This window comes from Rhea pennata, chromosome 3, assembly GCF_028389875.1.
Source record: "Rhea pennata isolate bPtePen1 chromosome 3, bPtePen1.pri, whole genome shotgun sequence".
Taxonomy (NCBI): domain Eukaryota; kingdom Metazoa; phylum Chordata; class Aves; order Rheiformes; family Rheidae; genus Rhea; species Rhea pennata.
Window position 1 is genome coordinate 79625905 of NC_084665.1, and position 19415 is coordinate 79645319.

Consider the following 19415-nt stretch of genomic DNA (forward strand, 5'->3'; position numbering starts at 1 on the left):
AAAAGCAGCCAAATTCCAACCACTTTTAGTTTTTCTGTAGAACAAAGCATTCTCTCCATGATCTAAATCACTCTGTTCAGAGCAGCAGAATCATATCTACTGGGGTATTTTTTGTCAATGAGTTTAAAGGCTAAACATTCCCAGGTTTATGCTTCCTGTAGAATTTGTTAGTTGAGGCTTATTTTCCATAGATAAAAGGTCTTCTCAAACTGTCCATCCTGATTGTTTATTTTAAGGTAATTTATATGTCACTGGATTTGTACATATCTGAAAGCAGTCTTGTAATGGGTACATTTCCAATGGTCTTTTTGAAAAATACTTCTTCTATTGTAGATGGACTAATCGAACGTAAAGCTGGTAAAAGCAATAGAAGTTTTCCAAAACGGCAGGGTTGTGTGGGATACCTGGGAAACAGAGAAGACGTGTTACTTAGCTTTTTAGACATTTTTCCAAATAAAATCTTCTACTTTAAGGTAAAGAATAAAGAATAAATTCAGCAAATTGTACAGATGAATGCTACCTGTGTTAAAACCCTACTTCTTGTACTCACTTGAGCAAGAATCTCCAAGCACGTGGAGGAAAAGAAGGTGATCAGGAGTAGTCAGCATGGAGTCACCAAGGGGAAATCCTGCTTAACCAACCTGATAGCCTTCTCTGATGGAAAGACTGGCTGGGTAAGTGAGGGGAGAGCAGTGGACGTTGTGTACCTTGACTTCAGCAAGGCTTTTGACACTGTCTCCCATAACATCCTCCTAGAGAAGCTCAGGAAGTGCAGGCTAAATGGACAGTGAGGTGGCTCGAGAACTGGCTGAAAGCAGAGCTCAGAGGGCTGTGATCAGTGGCACAGAGTCTGGTTGGAGGGTTGTAGCTAGTGGTGTCCCTCAGGGGTCAGTACTGGCCCAGTCTTGTTCAACTTATTCATCAATGACCTGATGAAGGGACAGAGTGCCTCCTCAGTGAGTTTGCTGATGATACCAAGACGGAAGGAGTGGCTGATGATACACCTGAGGGCTGTGCTGCTGTTCAGAGAGACCTGGACAGGCTGGAGAGATGGGTGGAGAAGTTCAACAAAGGCAAGTGCAGGGTCCTGCACCTAAGGAAGAATAACCCTATGCATCAGTACATGTTGGGGGCTGACCTGCTGGAAAGCAGCCTAGAAGAGAAGGACCTGGGAGTGCTGGTGGACAAGTTGACCATGAGCCAGCAATGTGCCCTTGTGGCCAGGAAGGCCAATGGTATTCTGGGATGTATTAGGAAGACTGTTGCCAGCAGGTCGAGGGAGGTGATCCTGCCCCTCTACTCAGCCCTGGGGAGGCCTCATCTGGAGTGTTCTGAGCTCCCCAGTTCAAGAAAGACATGGAGCTACTGGAATCCTTTACTAGACTACTAAGATGATTAGAGGACTGGAGCATCTCTCATATGAGGAGAGGCTGAGAGAGCTGGGCCTGTTCAGCCTGGAGAAGAGAAGATTGAGAGAGGCTCTTATCAATGTCTGCAAATATTTTAAGGGAGAGTGTCAGGAAGATGGGGACAGACTCTTTTCAGTAGTGCCCAGTGACAGGACAAGAGGCAACGAGCACAAACTGAAACACAGGAAGTTCCACCTGAATATGAGGAAAAACTTCTTTACTGTGAGAGTGACAGAGTGATTGGAATAGGTTGTCCAGAAAGGTCGTGGAGTCTCCTTCTCTGGAGATATTCAAAACCCATCTGGACATGATCCTGTCTAATGTGCTCTAAGTGACCCTGCTTGAGCAGGGGGCTGGACTAGATAATCTCCAGAGGTCCCTTCCAACCTCAACCATTCTGTGATTCTGTGAAGAAGGTTGACCCCAAGGAAAACCATCTTGTTCAAGGTTAAACTACAGGCCAATATCTTTGAGTTTTGATTAGCTCCTTTGTTTATTCCCTCAGAGCAGTGACAATACAGAGACAAGATCTGCTCTGGCTTGTCCCTCAGATAACAACTATGTGCTTGATGTAGTTCAGGGAAGAACCTGACCCCAAATAAATACCACGTCATTTAAATGGCAATTTAAACCTAACTAACTTATCATGGTAATGATTTTGCCTTCTTTTAGCTGTTTTATACCTTTAATAATAATTGACCTTTGAAGAATATATTTTTGATTAAAGAAACTGTGTTTTATCCCCAGATAATGTATTTGTATAAGAGAATATTTGTGCTTACATTGACTTATATCGGTGTGATTCTCAAACCCAAACTAGGACCACGGAGTTACAGTGGTCCTAGTAAAAGAAGGACTAGGTCCATTGGAGAAACTTTCTGCTTCTCTTTCTGCATTTCCTTTCATCCTGTAAGGGCTCCTTGAGAGGGTGAAAGGACTGATACAGGCATAGCACTGGCGGGAAGGTAAACTCAAGTATGAGGATGAAACACAGGCTGAAAGTCTTCTCCCATTGGAGTTAGCAATAGTTTTATCAGTGGAACTAGGACTTCCACCTTTCCAGAAAACCTGCAGAAGCTTTGATACCCTGAAGTGGGTGGATACTGTTGTTCTTAAACTCTGTGTGTGTTCATACAGCTAGTTTTTACTCAGAATATAGGCAGCCTTTTATTGTACTTTTTTTTCCTTGTAAAAGGATGTTGTTTACAAAAGATACCATTTAGTCTAGTTTAGTTACTAATATTTCCAGGAATGCAGAAATACAATTGGAAAACCACTATGCTCAGAGTGGAGATCATGGCTAGGTAAACCCATTGCTCCCTGGACTCTTCTCTCTCCAACAGGCCGTGGCTCAGTCAGAGTCTCCATGGAGCAGTCTTCAGGGGAAAAATGGGAAGAGCTTGATATGCAGTAGCCTCACTTCTCTTTTTGCTCTGAACCAGGCATAATTTATTCCTGGTTTTACCCTTCTAAACTTTGTGGGATGAGAGCTGTAACTTTTATGGCAGGTTTTAAGATTTCTGTATCTCATAGGATTTATCTGGAATGAGACAGGGGTGAATTTTTCTTCCTACGCAATAATTCTCATCACTCTGCTGCAGCACCAAAATAAGAGTCACAAATACTGGATTTTACATTTCAACCTGGGAACAGACTTAGTATACTGAGAGCATATACTGAAAGAGCAATTTAAGCTCCTTGTATGTCTGTTGCCTCAGCTGGAAAAGTGGGGAGAATGACACAAGGAAGTGTTTTGTAGTTCTTGAGTGAAAAGCACTGTTACTGTTGTGATATTGCTTTGACTGTCACTATTAGCATTGCTTGATTCAATCAGATATAGAGGAAGATTTAGCTTTCTGTATTGCAAAATGTTCCACAGCAGGTGTACTTCCTTTTATCAGTTTTCTGTTCATCTGAATAAATCCCATGTTCCTCATTCCATCAGGACAAGCCAAATCCCGACAGGCTGACATTCAATTTATAGGGGCTGTAGAAGCCTGATCCCCATTTCAGTCAATAGAAATGTCACCTTCCCTACAGCAAGAGAGAGTTTTTGCCCCTACACCTGCAAGAAGTATTTGAAGAAGACACTGATCACCTGGTGTGAATGTAACTGTTCAGAGTGAGCTGGGCTTCGTCTTGGAGGGCTGCTATCGCGGCAGCGTTTCGAAAACTCCTCAGTTCAGAACCACTGTGTGTAGGCACTGCAAAGCAGATCAGTTACTAGTTCAGCTTGACTTTTGTGGCTCAAAACAGTTCAGTTAATGCTAATTGCTGGAAATAAAACATTCCCTTTAGTTTCCCCCAGCACTCTCTTGTTAGCCTTTCAAAATACCATGCTATCAGAATTCAATATTAGGAAACTTGTTGGATGATATAATCCTATGTCTGATTCAAAAAAAAAAATTTTTTTTGCTTTAAAGTAGCAAGCTCATAGTTACCAGAGCAGACAAGCAAGAGATTATTTCTGCTTACCAGCTTTGAAAGTGACAATGCATTTGAGACAGGCAAATTCAGTAGCATCTAGCCGAAGTTGTCTAAATCTAGCCACAACCTCCTGTAAAGCCTGTATTTCTGAAATAATTTTATTCAGCTTCTGAGAATCTGTATTGTCACCGTTCATGCCTAAAACAGAAACAGATGAAATAAATACTCTAATATTAAAGGCACTTGCTTTATTTTATATTGATTTCTGACAAAATCCTGTGTATCAATATGCATTCTATTGTCACACTTGTCTATCTGGTTCCATGTAAACTGACTATATTGTATGAAAGTTAATATAAAATCTTCTCTTGGATGATAACAAACACAGTAATTTGCATTTAAATGACAATGCAAGTAGTCATGAATACAACAAAACAACATTATTTGCATTTAAATATAGATTTATAAATGACAGGTATGCTCTATTGTTCAGTAGGAATTTGTTATTCTTTACATGTTGTTCTTTTTTTCAGTAATGTATTTTTATGGTAATTTCTGTAACAAAGTCATTAAATTGTGCAATTCTTACCAGATACAGCCAGTAGAGTGTTAGCATCAACTGGAATGGCCCATTGTGCTATTCCTAGAACAAACAGTTCTCTCCAAGCATCTTCCAAAAGCATCAGCTGTCATACAATAGATGTACAATATAACATAGTGTATAATTTATAGATTTATAAACAATTTAAATATGTAAATTTCTGTTATTTTAAAAACTGCTTTAAATGCCTGTCATGGTATTTTCCCCACAGATCGTGTTAGCTCTTCGCTTAGCTTTTTGAGAAGGTGTCTGTAAATAAGTGTATGAATTGTAGAAAAAACACTTAATGTTGGCTCACTGTGCACCATGCTGTATAGACCAAAAGGGAGGAAAAAGAGAAAGGAGAGTGCGAACTCCTTTCCCAGGAGGGAAACTGTATGAACATTGCCTATATTTTTCTGCAATACTCCAAACTGCATGGTCGCTCTTCTCCTCTCCCTGGGCACATACAGCTGTCCTAGCACTAACTGGAAGTGTTCTCCTATTGCTCTCTGGGGATTACTGTCCATTCCTTTGGGAATGCAGGATTTGTGAAGAAAATCCTGGATGATATCCTGAAACTACATCACTCAAGCACCAGTATAGATCATATATTTATGTCTAACTCCTTCCTGATTAAGCAAGTCTACAGCTCTTTGAAGCATAGCATCTGGACACATACAGAGTTTCAGTCTCATTTGTTTTCCTGCTTTTCACTAAAAGTCACCCTGAAATTCTAGAGACTAAAAACTGTTTCCTTTCAGAGAAGAACCAGGGTTAGAGAAGCCCTTGACTGAGTGGCAAATGAGGAGGAATTTTGAAAAGAGACATAAGTTTCTCCTCTCCCTTCATAACAGCAGAAACCAGAACACTAGATGCAAATAGTACCCAGGGCAGCAGGCTTTCAGCTTAGTATCTAAGCACCCGAGTTGGCATCATAGTTTGTCCTCTACAACTTTCCTACATTGCCTGGGTTTATGGATGATTTGTTTTTCTCTATTTGGAGGCAATGCCATTGACTTCCTTGGAGAGGCACTGGTGCATTTAAAGAGGGACTGCGACTCCAGATAATGCAGCCTGGCGAAGCCAGAAAAGATGTAGTCTTGAGGGTGTCTGTGGATTGCTGGCCCAGATCAGCTTCTTGAGAGGAGTTTGGAGGGCTCTGAATTCTGCTGAAGTTCATTAGTTCTCTAAAGGTCATGCTGTGGTGCATATGTATCACTGTATCCCTCATATCTCTGAAAAGAGTAGGAGAGACTTAGAGGGCTAAAAATTGTAGTTGTCTCAGGACAGAGTGTCTGCTGGCTCCACATGGTGAAAACAGATTGCCCAAAACTCAGACAGCAGAAGCAGCAAATCACAATTATTAATGTTGCTGTGGTCCATGAAAGCATCAGCAGCTTATAAGCTTAGGAAAATACCCCTCCTCCAGGTAGCCCTGCCTGATGGAGAACAGGTATTAGATATGCAAGTCTCTGTATGGCATAAGAAATGATTTGCAGCCTTTCATTTGCTTTTGTAAAACTTTTTTGTCCTTCATTCATGCAGATACAATGGTAGTGAATGGTGGTTCCTGCAAGATATCAATTTCATGTGTTCTTTCCCACTAAGCGTTTAAAGTCAGAAGACTTTAGAAATGAGACTCTTCCAATAGCTGGTTTCTTCGTGCCTCTGCATAAGTCTGTGAAACCACCAATTAAAATAATTCATGCTAAAGTCACACTCAGCTCTTCCTCTTCAAAGGAACAAGAAATCCTAGGCTTCCTGAACGACTGGTTTCTGCTTCTTAATCAGCCCCATCCTGTTAGTTTGGCTTTTTGTTAGGGACTTGCATCAGGCCAACCTGTTTATGGACAGGCTGGACAGGTGTGCAGCCAGCAGACCTTAAAGCAAGGTATTTTTGTTCAGTGGCTTCCAGTCGACAATGTGATCAACTCTAAGGAGTTTGGGAAGGGGCAGAAGCTCTGTATTACTGAGGGTAACGACACAGCAATCCCCAGACTTTTGTTTTGTAAGTGAATTGGCTTCTCCTTATTTCCTCGCCTTCAAGATGAAACTGATACAGAGCCCTGGAATTGCAATGCTTTTGTCTTTTTTTTTTTTTTTTTTCTTTTTTCAGAAGAGCACGAAACAAAAGCAAATTCCAGGAAAAGGTTTTAGACGCTATTCAAGCAGATGTCAGGGATATAAAAGGAGAAATTCAGACATTTACAGCTGGGCCATTGTCAAATTAAATAATGCAATAGCACTATTATAAAAATCAACTGTCTGATTATTCATGAAATAAGGTGATTAAAATCAGAGTTATTTCCTCTCCAGCTCTCCTGAATATGACAGAGGAACCATGTAGAAAGAGGCCCAGGTCAAAACTTTAGAGCTGAGCAGCTCTGAATTTTGAGGAATCTGGCTTATGATTCCAGCAAGTAAAGATGATGTTAAAGAAAGGCTGGGGCTTTGATATGTATAATTCACTAATATTAGTCCCTGATACAAATGTAAAATAGGTAGTGGGTTATTTAAAGATAATGGGAACACTCTCGTATGTGTGGTACATGGGCAGACATTGCTGGCAGAGATATGCCTGGTGATGTGCAATGGAGAGTTCCCCTCCTCCCAGATCCTGCTGTACCCTCCTCCTCCTGCTAGCAGGGATGACTTGCTGGGAAATACCTGTATAATGTCCAAGGAAGCCCTAGCCTAAGTAGCCTCCTGCGGGTATCACTGAACTAGAGATGAATCCAGCTTCTTCCTGTGCTACAAGACTTACTGAAGCAGCATGCTTGCTGATTGTCCTTGCTATTTGGGCCTGATTCTTCAGTTGCTTCACGTGATGGATCCGATGCTCCACAGAGGTAACAGCAGCAGAAGGCAACATTAGAAAGCAGTGCACTGCACTGGGACCACTGTCTTTCTAAAGCTGGGGACTTACAGGGTACGTAACTGTCAGGATCTGATCTTCTTCCTACCTGTATCCACTCACTGCAATAATTTTGTAGTTAGAGCTGAGTGGAATGAATCCTTGTTTGTCTACTTTCACGAAAAGGATTTTGAAATTCTGGTCTGGCTCTAGAAAATGGGTATTTCAATATACCTTAGCCATATATCACATCACAACCAGTATGATTTATCTTTAGGTAGAAAACACTCTCGGTTTTCTAAGAGGCTCTTTTCTTCAGTTCAAATGCATATTTGCATATGAACAAGCAACACTTACAACACCTATCCATGCAATGTAACTAGTTCCTCTGATGACGGCTATGTAACATTGAAGGCACAACATTCCTAGTTACCATTTTGTGAAATTAGTTCAATCATATCAAAGTATTAGACACTTTTTATGATTGGTGCTTTGTGTAGATTTCCCCCTTCCATTTTATAATTATCTGATTACTTTTTTTAAAATTAGTGCATTATACAACGTACACTAAGTCCTCATCAAGAATCAAGTCATTAAGAAATTGCTTCAGCTCATATGGTTCACATGTGATTTATCTGAAGCAAAGGCAAATTGTCATAGACGAAAACAAGACAAATTAGGGAAGACTCTAATTAAAAAATAAATAAAAGAGGGGGGGACTAGCCAAATTCTGCTTCCACCATCCTGGAGTAAGTGTGATGCAAGTTCACTGAAGCCTATGTGAGTAAGAAGGAAGTGTTGCCTGTGTGAACAGTAAGAGGAAGAGAGAATAAGATGGAGATGGAGATGGAGATGGAGATGGAGAGGTGAGGCAAGGCACTGTGTAGATAGCTGACAGGCTAGTGTTTATGGTGCAGTGAAGAAGTGGAAAGAGAAGCAGTTTGAGCCACTGAGCTTTGGGATAATTTGCTTCTCCTGGTCTGTGGCCTGAAGATTTCCTTTAGAACTTGTCCTCTCATAGTACTTGCTTTATATTAGCATTTTTCTGGTTTGATTGCATCTCTTGCATCATGAAATAACTGTTCGAAGAAAACAGTTTCTAAAGCACTGCCTGTTTTATCGAGATTAGAACAAAACTCTGTCCTGAACTTTGGAGCAGCTTGAGTCCATTACAAATTTAAATGTCTGAGGCTGAAGGTTCAATCATCTCAGTTTGACTTCTGAGCCCTCTCTAGCAGCAGATCACACTGTTGCCACCCTTGCTGCAGGTGCCTTACCTGGTCTTGCAGTGACAGGGTGGAGAAGGCTGGAACACTCTTTGCCCACTTGATGCTCATGAACAGAAGCCTGGCTGCTGACTCGCAGACCGATTCAGTGGCCACTTCATAGAGATACATAGGGGTACCATTGACTTCATGTGGATACTAAGGTCAAAAAGAAAAATAAAGCAACTTCATACACTGTGACTGGGACAGCCCGATCTTCCTCTCCCATTCAGCCACCGTTCAGTGACTCATTCTCATGCCCAGCACACACCATGCACTCTCTCCTTCTGCAACCAGACGGCATTGCTTTTAGTGGGTCCACTCCAAAGCACTCTATGTTGCTGTCTCTGTGGATTAACTGTGCTCCAGAAACAGATCTCTGGAGAGTGTTAAAAGGAGACTGAAATTACCACATGAAGAAACAAATTACTAAGATGTAGTGTCATGCTTTGCCCTGTCACACAGTGACATGCTTCTGGTAGAAGAGTAACAAGAAAACAGATTTGATTAAGAATTTCTAATTTTTTGTAATCTTTTTATCTCTCTCTCTCTTTTTTTTTTTTTTTTTTTTTTTTTTTTTTAGGCTGATTTGACAGTCCAGCCCTGCTTAGCAAAGTAGTACATACTCATTTAGCATTAACCCTCTGTATAGCTCTCCAACTCCAATAAGGTGCAGGCAGATGTATAGAACTAAGCAGACCTTAAGTGCTGCACAGAATTGGAATGGAGTTAATTTTTAAAGCATGCTATATTTGCTTGCTAAGTAATTTCTGGTTGAGTATTTTCTAAAATTATATTATAAAACTATGTATTATGAACATGTTCCTGATGGATTCTGCCAAGCTACCAACTCCGGGAATGCAGAACTATTTAAGTGGTCTCTTGTACAAATTTCTATGTTCTGTAAATATGCAAAATGCTATTTCAAATACATTAATGACAGACATTAATTTATAGCTAATTCCTGAGCAGCTGAAGCCATAGTAATACTTTCATTGGGCTGCTTAGGAAATGTAGCAGTCAAGAAGCACAAAGCCAGTTTAGTCATGTCTGTGTCAGTGTGGTCAAGCTGCACACTTTAGTCAGCACAGGTAGTACTTTTTGGATTACACTGGTGTTGAGATGGCCTTTTGCTGAGGAAAACCTGGAGACTGAAGGTGATCCTCATGAAACAATGTTTCAAACTAACAAGTGAATAGGAGGAGCATTTTTGCAGCCATAAGGGTATAAGGATGAAGAAGAGAGATGCTTGTGCAGAGCAAGTTGTCAGCTGGTCCAACAGGTAACATTACCCCTTCACACACCCCTTCTGCAGAGGCTGTCTCACCCTTTGCACCTCACATCTTCAGAACATCCAAGGATATAACAAAAGTGAGTTCCCACCACAACCTGGGGGGCTCCAAACTCTGCTCCTTGCCATGACTACCCCAGGGGCAGGGTGCCCCACAGCGAGGCTGGCATGCTGTGAGGCCAGACTGGCTGGGGGGAAGTGGCTGACCTTTGGAGTGGGCTGCGCCAGACCCACCAGGGTCTGCCTCTCAGGGGTGCCAGCAACAGTGGCCAGCTCCAGGCTGTGGGGCTCCAGCTGGGTGACGGCAGTGAAGAAGGCGGGTGCTGGCAGGGCGGTGGCAGGGAAGTGTGGGGCGCCGCTGCTCTCCTCCTTGTGCCCACGGAAGTACAGGGCCACCTGCTTCCGTATCGTTGATGTCCGCGGGCCCCGCTCATGCTGCACAGCTATGGGACACCAAAGAAGAGATGATGGGGTCACCACATTGCCCCACTGTGTTTATCTGCCTCCAACCCCAATAAGCATGGGCCATGGCCCCCTTCTGCACCCAGCAGGGATTTCCCCCTCCCCCCCAAACTCCTTAGAAAAAAATCTGCTGCCAGCTCTTCAGGGAAAGGCACTGCCAAAGGCGAAGGAAAAGAGGAGATCACCTTCCCAAAAACCCAGCTCGCCTGGGATGAAAACCCCCTCTGGGGCAAACTGCCGTCAGGGCTGCCCCACACCCCCAGACATGGTGTGGGGCCTGGCTGCACCCACACACGTGGGTCTGGCATCACAGGGGCAACGGTGGGGGCTGCTGTGGGGAGGCAGTCCCCAAGCTGGAGCCCGCAGCAGAGAGGGGCTAGTGGAGGAGGACAGCGGTGCTCGCACGGAGGATGGGCCCAGCGGGAGGGTCCACCCCGACGGGCGCCTGGCCGCCCCCCGGAGAGCCCGGGGGTCGCACGCCTGCCGCCCCGACACCCCCGCGGCCTCGCTGTGAGGGAGGAGGAGAGCCGAGCAGGAGGCAAATACCGTCTTTGTTCATGTTGACTTCCAGGCACTTCTTCAGCCGGCAGGCCCTGCACTGGTTCCGGTGCGTCTTGTCCACCGGGCAGCCCCCCTGCAACACAGCGGGCGGCCGGTCGGGGGGCGCCGCGCCGCGCCGGGCCCCGCGCAGCGGCCGCGCCTTCAGCACCCGAGACAGCGACCCGCGGCGGCCGCCCGCCCGCCCCCTCGGGGCTGTGCCGCGCCCGGGCGCCGCGGGGATGGGCGGCGGCGGCCCCCCCCCCCCCCCCGCCGCCGCGGCGTTGGCGGAGGAGCGAGGTGACGCCGCGTTCCCGCTCCCCGGCAACAGCCCGTCCGTGGGGCACGGGGAGGGGGGGGGGGTCCTGTGTGGGGACGCGACATGCTCGAGGGGAGGGAGAGGGTGCCAGGTAGCGCAGCCCCGGAGCGGGCTGTTACTGCTGCTGTTATTTTGGTTCGCGAAAGGGTGTTACAGGACGGTGGCAGACGCAGCAGAAAAGGAGCAGGCGGTGAGAGAACTGCGCTGTGGCTGGTACCTGATTTCCCGATTTGCAAACATAAGTCCTATTCCTCCTGATGCTCCGCTTGAAAAATCCCGAGCACCCGTCGCAGGCATAAACCCCATAGTGTTTCCCGGAGCTGCGGTCCCCACACACTTTGCAAGGGATGTCTAAAATGCGACCTGAAAGCAGAGGAGGGAGAGAGGGAGAGAGAGAGCGCTTAGCAATCTGACCTCCGGAGGGATTAGCCCCAGAGCCGCAGTACAAGCAAATAATGAAGTGATTTTATAGCCAACTTTCTTTTCCTTGAGCAAGTGTCAGTTTTCTACAATGAGCATTATTCATGCACCGCTACATTTATTTGGATCTTCTATAATCGCCAGGACCCGTTTGGGAAGGGAAGATTACAGCAGCGGGAGCAGCAGACTTTGCAGCTAGAAGTGGGGCTGGGGGGCGGAGGGTGGGCGGGGGTTGTTCCCCCGCGCTCTGGCGCTCGGCAGAAGACAGCACTTTCCGCGGGCAGGAGGGCAGTCACGTAATAAAACGAAACAAAATACAACAGAACAAGACTAAGATGATTAGCAACCTAAGAAAGCCCCTCTTCCCCGCAGCAGCTCCTGCGAAACGGGGCTGGTTCCTGCCACAATTGAGGTGTGCGATTTTATTCACCCCAAAAGTATAGCACAACTTTCCCCCTCGCCATTGTGCAAAGATACATTTGCGGGCTCGCCAAGCCCGCTGGAAATGCGGGGTTAACGATTATACAGTGCAGATTGGTTTCACCCAAACCTCCCACTCTGCGGAGTGTTGATTTTGCATCGACTTTGACTAGAATTGCAAATGGTCTGAGAGTGGTGTAAAAACTTGAACAGAGATCCCATTTCAAGAAACCCTCCAAAAACACGTTTGGCTTCTAGCTTTTTCTTTTTTCTTTTCTTTTCTTTTCTTTTCTTTTCTTTTCTTTTCTTTTCTTTTCTTTTCTTTTCTTTTCTTTTCTTTTCTTTTCTTTTCTTTTCTTTTCTTTTCTTTTTCTCTTTCTTTTTCCTTCTTCTCTCTTCTCTCTTCTCTTTCTTTCTTTCTTTCTTTCTTTCTTTCTTTCTTTCTTTCTTTCTTTCTTTTCCCCCAGAGAGCCTCCTTCCCTCGCCCCAGGACCCTGGCTGAAGTTGCAGCCTCCCCCGCAGGACGACGGGCTCCCAGCGCGGGCGGCGGGCGCTCAGCCGATATCTTTGTCTGCGAGCGGCTGAGGGAGAGCGCCGTGACCGGGGGAGAAGGGGGTTGGAGGGGGCGGGGGGGAGAACTGGCCGCAGAGGCTCCTCTTGCTCCCTAGAGAATTTAGGAGCCCGAGATACTTTCAGACATGCCTACGCGGGGGCTCTAAAACAATGCCCGCCGGCAGACAATAGGGACATTAGATAAAGTGTTAACTTAATGATTTTGCCCATTGAAACTCGTTTGACTGCCTCCAATGAGCACAAGCTGCCAGCTTCTCCCCTAAATGAAACCCGACAGCTGCTATACACAACACGGCGAGAGGAACGGGGATTAGGTTAGGGCTTGCGAGAGGGAGGGGTGGCGGGAGCGGGGGAGAGAGGTTAAAGAATAGAAAACTTTTACGCAATTAATAACAAGTGCGGCTAAAGGAAGCCCCCTCCCCGCTGCCTGAGAGCAAGTTGCGCCTCTGGAGCTGCAGGTAAGCGCCCGTGAGGAGGGCTGAGGCCAGGGCACGGCTCCTGGGAGTGTGTAATTACAAGCCCTCCTTGCCACCTGCCTATTGGGGCACCAGTGACCCGTCAAAAAGTGTAGCATGGGAATTCGGATGTCGCACAATGCCAACGGGGGAAAGCGCTCGACTTCCCTCTGCAGCCCTTAGCATCCGCGGGGAGACGGTCCCGCACGCACAAACACACGCACGCACACACACGCGGAGGAGGGGCTGGGGGCGGAGGGGGAAACCCACCGAAAAGGCACCGAAATTCTCCATGCAGCGATGCATCCTCTTCCAAAGAGTGTCACCGCCAAACCGCCCCCAGACTCGGCTTAGCCGGGCACATCCCCGCCCGCCGGGGCACCAGCTGCCGCGTCCCCCTGCGGAGACCTCCCGCTCCCCCTGCCCGCAGCCCCCGAGGGGCCGCCGCCACTGCGCCGGGGGTCCCGCTCCCCGCGGCGGCCTGCGGCGCGGGGAGCCGCCTCGGCTTTGTCGGCGCTCAGACCGGGCCGGGGAGAGAGAGGAAACTGGGGCTGATTTTGCAGAATAGTTTTCTCCAGGCGGATTTTGAGGGCTGCTTAAAATATATATATATATTATACATTATATATATATATATATATATGCACCTTATAGTACGTATGCACATATTATTTATATATGTGTGTGTGTATATATATATTCTACATATTCTTTACATATACACATACCTATATAAATGTAACCTCTCTTTCTCCAAATCCAAGCGATCACGTTTACAGCCGTCGGGGAGGCGCGACCCGCCCGATTCGCGCCGTGCCCCCCCCCCCCCCCCCGGGGAGGAGGCGGATGGGGAGCGGGGAGGCGGCGGGCAGAGCCACCGGAGCCCCCCGCACTGCACCGCGCCGCGCCGCGCCGCCCGCGGCCGCCCCGTCCCGCCGCCCGCCCGCAATCACGGCCGCGCTCTGCCCCGCCGCCCCCCCCTTGCGCCGCCCGCACCGCGGAGGCTGCTATGAGAAAACTGTCGGGAAGAGCAAAATATGAAATAAGAGGCGGAAAAAAAAAAAAAGCCGGGGCGGGGGGTGGTAAGAGAAAAATGTTAACTTGACACGGGGTCATGAGATAACTGATTAACTCTCCTGAAAAGCGCTCCGGTTCCCCGAGGTACCGCTTGGTCTCAGAAGTTTAGCTCTAAGAAAATGGGATTTCTGTTCAGCTGGGAAACCGTTTTGAACATCCCACGACAGGGGGTCCTTGGGGGCTTTTTTTGTGTGTCATAATTGCTTAAAGGATATATGGCAGCCCCGATTACTGTAATTACCATCAGGGGCTGTTGAAAGAAGTTAGTCTGGGCTCGAGGGACGGCGGGATGGGGTCTCGTTACCACCCAGGCAGACATCACAGCTGACATCGCTAGACGCTCGCCGGCGGGCGAAGAAGCCGGGCCGGACCCCCGCCTTGCCCGACACCCCCCTGCGGAGCCCCCGGCCGGCGCCCGGGCGCCGGGCCCCGGGCCGGGCGTTTGCAAGCGCTGCCGGGGCCGCTGCGGCGGAGGGCGCCGAGAGAGGGGCCCGGGCCGGGGCAGCCCACGCGTGTCCCGTCGTCCGTGGGTCTGGCAGAGGCCGGGGCTGGAGAGGGAGGGGTGTCGGAGTCAGGCAGCAGAGGCGACAGCGGCGGCAGGAGGTCGCCAAGCGGCCGCAGGCTCCGTCCGAGCCTCGCGGGTTTCCTTCAGCGCGAGATGTCTCCGGCCGAGACTCAGGCGTCCTTCGGGGGGGGGGGGGGGATCCCCGGCTTCTCGCCCCCCCTTCCCACGGCGCACACACACGCACGCACACGCACACGCCCGCTGAGAAACGTGCCAGGCGCTGCCGTCCCGTCCCGCCGCGGCTGCCCCGGGCCCGATCCCCTCCGGGTCTCCCCGCGCCCACTGGGCTTCGGGCAGCCGGCGGGAAGCAGCCGCGACCGCTAACGCTGCTCTCCGATGCCCCCTTCCCCTCCGCGGGTTTTTCCGCCGCTCACTGCGACTCCGCTATTATTTTTTTCCCCTGGGGGGGTTGAGGCTGAAAATGCAGCACTCGGGCCCCATGAGCGGGGAGAAAACAGCCAGCCGGCGGCAAGGGGAGCCAGCCCCGCACACCGCCGGCTCGGCCCCGCCGCCAGGCCCCGCGCCGCCGCCGCCTCCCCGCGCACCCTGCGCGCCGCGGCCCCGGCGCGGCCCCGCCGCCGCGGACAAAGGCGCTGCAGGGCCAGCAGCGCGGAGAGCAGCGGCGCGGAGAAGGCCGCGGGGACGGCAGGCACAGCCGGCGGCAGGTCCCTCCGCCGGTCCCTGCCCGCTCGGCCTCCTTTCCCCGCCGCTCGGCAACGCCGGGAGCCTGCCTGAGCGCAGAGGAAATAAACCTCCAATCCATCACTTGTCAGACATTAAATTGGATTGGGTATTTTTTCCCCTTTTGTTACTGACTCCATCCATATTACAAACTCCGAAAGTCCCATTGGGATTATACTGATTGAGCCATTCTGCAAGAGCCGTTAGTCATGCTTTAAATTCCCCAGTTATGAGGTACATGGATTTAGGATTAACGAAAATGTGACTTTTAAGTTGTTTCTGCTTTCCTCGTTGCAGGATTATTTGTTGCAACTGGAAATGGTGTGCAAAGTATTGCATTTAAATCCTCCTTCAACAGAGTTGCTTACGCGTTCCGTGAAAATGAGCGGAGTTTCAAACTCTTAAAAACAAAACAAAACAAAACAAAACAAAACAAAACAAAACAAAACAACGATTATGTAGCAGAGGATTGCATAAACTCTGTGAGAAAAGCTGCACGTTTCAACTTCGTAAAGCCCTTTAAACCCCAAAGCTTGCCCCACTACAGCCCTAAACCGACGGCTCCGGGAGGACTGCACGCAGGAGCCCGCGCCCCGGCGGGGCCCTGCAAGCCCCCTCGCCGCGGGCAGAGCTGCCTTCCCCGGGGCTCACTATCGCTATCGCACGAGTTTCTGCCCCCCGTTTCGTTAGAGGGCTGGAAAATCGGGGCAGACAGCTGGAAAGCAGCAGTTTGCAAGACCCGCACTCCATCGAGGGAACTCGGAGTCTATATACTCGTTGCCACTCCAGATGGAAATAAACACTTTTTTTCCCCCCTTCTTGGGTGGTGGTGGGGAGAATACAAACCCAAACCACAACCCCCCCTTCCTCTCCCTCCCCTCCACCTCCCCCCCCCCCCCCCCCCGCGAGGCTGCACCCGACCTCGGAAAGGCTGCTGGAAACCTCCACCGCGTTATTACCCACTTGTTGATCCCGCTGGCTTGCTCATGCTCGAAGCCCCCGGGAGTCGCTAACTCGGGGCGAAGTGTCGGCGCCGGGGAGAGGCGGCGCCCCCTCCCCGCCGGCGCGGCGGCTCCGCGGGGCAGGTGCCTCCCTCGGGCGCTCACTGCTCGCTCCGCCGCGGGGGCCGGCACATCCTCGCCTCCTCTGCGACCTCCTCCCGAGGCGCGGGGACACACAGCACAGCGCGCGGGAACACGGCAAAAAAGGGGGAAAAAACCAAAGAGAAAAAAAAAGAAAAAAAAAAGAAAAAAAAAAAAAAGAAACGAAATGACCCAAACTTCGCGGCCGCTCGCTGGCCCCCTGCGAGCAGATGCTCTCGGGATGCCGGGAGGGTGCCGGGGGTGCGGGCGGGCTCGCCGCCGCGGTCCCAGGAGGAAAAGGAGAGCCACCGCAGCGGGGACAACAATGAAACGCAGGAGAAGGTAGGATGGGGAGCGGGGTTCGGCGCGGAGCGCCTCGGTGCCGCGAGCAGGGAGATCAGAGCCTGGAAAAATAATGGAAGGGGGGAAAAGGCGTCAGAGGAGGCTGTCTCTGCCTCTCAGAAACTGAATGGTATAAAAAGGGAAAGGTTTCCAGAAGTTCATTACACTGGCTGACTTTGCGCTTCGAGCTCCAGGCTTCAGCCCCTATAATATCCGCGGAGAGGCTCTGACAGGCAGCCGCGGGGAGGGGAAGCGGCCGCCCCCTGCCCACTGAGCTTCCCCTCGCTTTGCCCCCCAACTCCGGGCGGCGTGACGTCAGCCGCGCGCTGGGCAGGGGAGGGGGCAGGGAGGGGGTTAAATGCTAATGATATTAATGAACCGCCGCGCGGCTGCCGCAGAAAATGCGGGCGTTTGCCGAGATGATTCCGCCTCCCCGCTCGCCTTGTGTCCGCACTGTCAAAAAAGAAAAAAAAGAGAGAGAGAGAGAGACCACCTCCCCCCCCAAAAAAAAAGAAGGGAAAAAAAGAGGGAAAATGAGAAGAAGAAAAAAAAAAAAAAAGGAGGAGGAGAACGGAGAAAAGAAGAAAATAGAAGAACGGGGAGAGATCCCATTTCCTAGACGTTTCTCCCAGGGCGAGGCGGGGCTGGCCGCGGGCGCTGCTGCCCGCCTTGCCCGCGCCCCGGCCGGCGCAATGGGCGCGCTGGCGGCCGGCTCGGCCGGGCCGGGGCTGCGGGCCCCGGGGGCGGCTCTGAGCCCCGGGCACCGCCGATCTCGGTAAATGCGTCTGCAGAGCCGGCCCGCCGGTCCCGGGGCGCCCGGGCAGCCCGCTCTCCGCCAGGCCGCCGGTCTCCGCGGGCTGCCCGGGGCCGCAGCACCGGCGGGGACGAGGGGTGCAGCCCGGAGGCTGGGGCGCGCCCCCCTCCCCGACTTAGCAGCTCCGTTTGCACCGCGATCCCGCAAGGCTCCTCCTTTGGCGCTTGAAACTCTTGGTGAGGCGAGTGAGGCGATAAAGCAGCCCAGAAGAGCGGGGAGAGGAGCACATTTGGGATGAGAAGTAAGAGCACCTCTGCCGCTGCGGTAGGGCGAGGTGGGCAGTGGCACCACGAGCAGGGTCAGCAGTTGCCAAGGTGGTTGTGAAGTGCTCCATGCCCCTCGTCCCTGCCACAAGCTCAAGGCACCGCCGCAGCAGACTTCTCCCTTGCTGGTAGTGAGGGAATCAGGTGCTCAGCTTGGTGCCTGCCCTGACCCAAACATCCTGTCTTTCTTTTTCCACCCAGGTCCAGGGTTGTCCCTTCTGTGCCTGCACAGTACCTGTCTCCCAGAGCTGCATGACCCTGGGCAGCCCTCGGTTCCAAGTGACTCTGTGCTAGCTGCTCCCCATGGGGCCAGCACAGTGTGAGGCCCTGGTGCAGGACAAGCTGCCCATATCTAACCCTGGGGCACAGTGTCCAGATGCCCTAGGAAGTTGCTCAAGGAGATGCCACAAAGCAAGAAACAGGTGGATCAGGAAACGGAGAGAGATATTCACTCCCAACCTACTTCCAGGGAGTCAGGGAAAGGTTCACCTCCTCCGGCAATGTCTAAAACACCTAGTGAGGAGGGGATCATGCTGCTTTAGTACAGCATAAAGGCCAAAACAGAGAGAGAGAGTTAAACGGCAGTGGGGCCCAGACCCAAGTACCATCCGTTACGAGGCGTGGCCATGTAGTACAGTGCCCAGCCTGGCCTCGGCATCCTTACCCTCATGAGATAGGTCTCCAGCTCTTCACCAGTCAAAAATACTTTGCCCTGCAAACTCAAAACTGGCTGAAATACATTGCAAAGGCTGTTTCAAACTGCATCCGCAGGTTCCAGCCACATCTGAGAGAGGCTTGCTCTGAATATGAGCAGATTCCCCCCTGCTCTTCATATATAGCACCAGGCACTGCCAAGAGAGAGAGGGAGAGGGAAGAAAAAAGGGATCAAACCATTCCTCACCCAACCCAAAACTCCACTAACTTAACCTAGCCACCCAAGCCAGCTCAGCATGTGGACTGGGGCTGTGGATCACTGGGGAGAGAGCAAAATACCAGCCCTTCCCTGTCTCCCAGGCCCTGCCTGCAGTGCTTTGTGATCGTGCACCAGCTGAGGTTTGTCCTCTTTTGCTTTTTCTTTTCTTTTTCTTTTTCTTTTCTTTCTTTTTTTTTTTTTTTTTTTTTTTTTTTTGAATCTCTTTCTGGTGTTCTCCTGATGGTCAGAGGTAACTGAGACCTGAAAGTGAAGGCAAGATGTGTCCTCCAAGACTACAGGGATAAGAGCTAGCTCCTCACACTGTGTTTTCAGTGGAGTTTCTGTCAAAGCTGCTTCTGTGGACAGGAAAAGAAATCCAGCTGAAATGAAGTAAGATAAAAGGGTTTCCAGCAATGAGCTCTGTTTGTGTGTGAATTTTTAAACTATATATATATATAGCAATCCATTATATTTAACATTTTGTTTATTAGACAGTTCCACATATATAGAAGATGCCAACACAGTAATGAAATTTACTGTCCTTATAATGTCTTGGAAGTACAACTAGTTATCAGTTCTACTACAGAAGCTGTCACCTATCTCCTTTTTATTACACTTTCTTTAGGATTCTAGACTGGTATTACAATTCTATGCTGACATTTC

The 19415-nt window shown here is 49.7% G+C and overlaps 1 protein-coding gene across 1 annotated transcript; it reads right to left on the reverse strand.

Moving 5' to 3' along the window:
- Positions 1–241: 241 nt before the first annotated feature.
- On the reverse strand, positions 242–16326 carry NR2E1 (nuclear receptor subfamily 2 group E member 1). The gene is made up of 9 exons (XM_062572677.1): positions 16302–16326; positions 11365–11510; positions 10838–10925; positions 10037–10272; positions 8551–8697; positions 4426–4522; positions 3885–4034; positions 3508–3613; positions 242–404 (listed from the first exon to the last, which is right to left on the reverse strand). Exons 1-9 carry the CDS (start codon positions 16324–16326, stop codon positions 242–244), a joined length of 1158 nt encoding a protein of 385 aa, XP_062428661.1.
- Between the last annotated feature and the right edge of the window lie 3089 nt (positions 16327–19415).

What these genes read in the sequence shown, in the direction of transcription:
- NR2E1 (XM_062572677.1), bottom strand. Translation starts at nt 16,326, where the DNA reads ATGAGCAAGCCAGCGGGATCAACAA. An exon ending in TTTGCAAATCGGGAAATCAG is followed by an intron (nt 10,926 to 11,364) that starts GTACCAGCCACA and finishes GCTGTGTTGCAG; the next exon opens with GGGGGCTGCCCGGTGGACAA. An exon ending in AGTCAACATGAACAAAGACG is followed by an intron (nt 10,273 to 10,837) that starts GTATTTGCCTCC and finishes GGTGTCCCATAG; the next exon opens with CTGTGCAGCATGAGCGGGGC.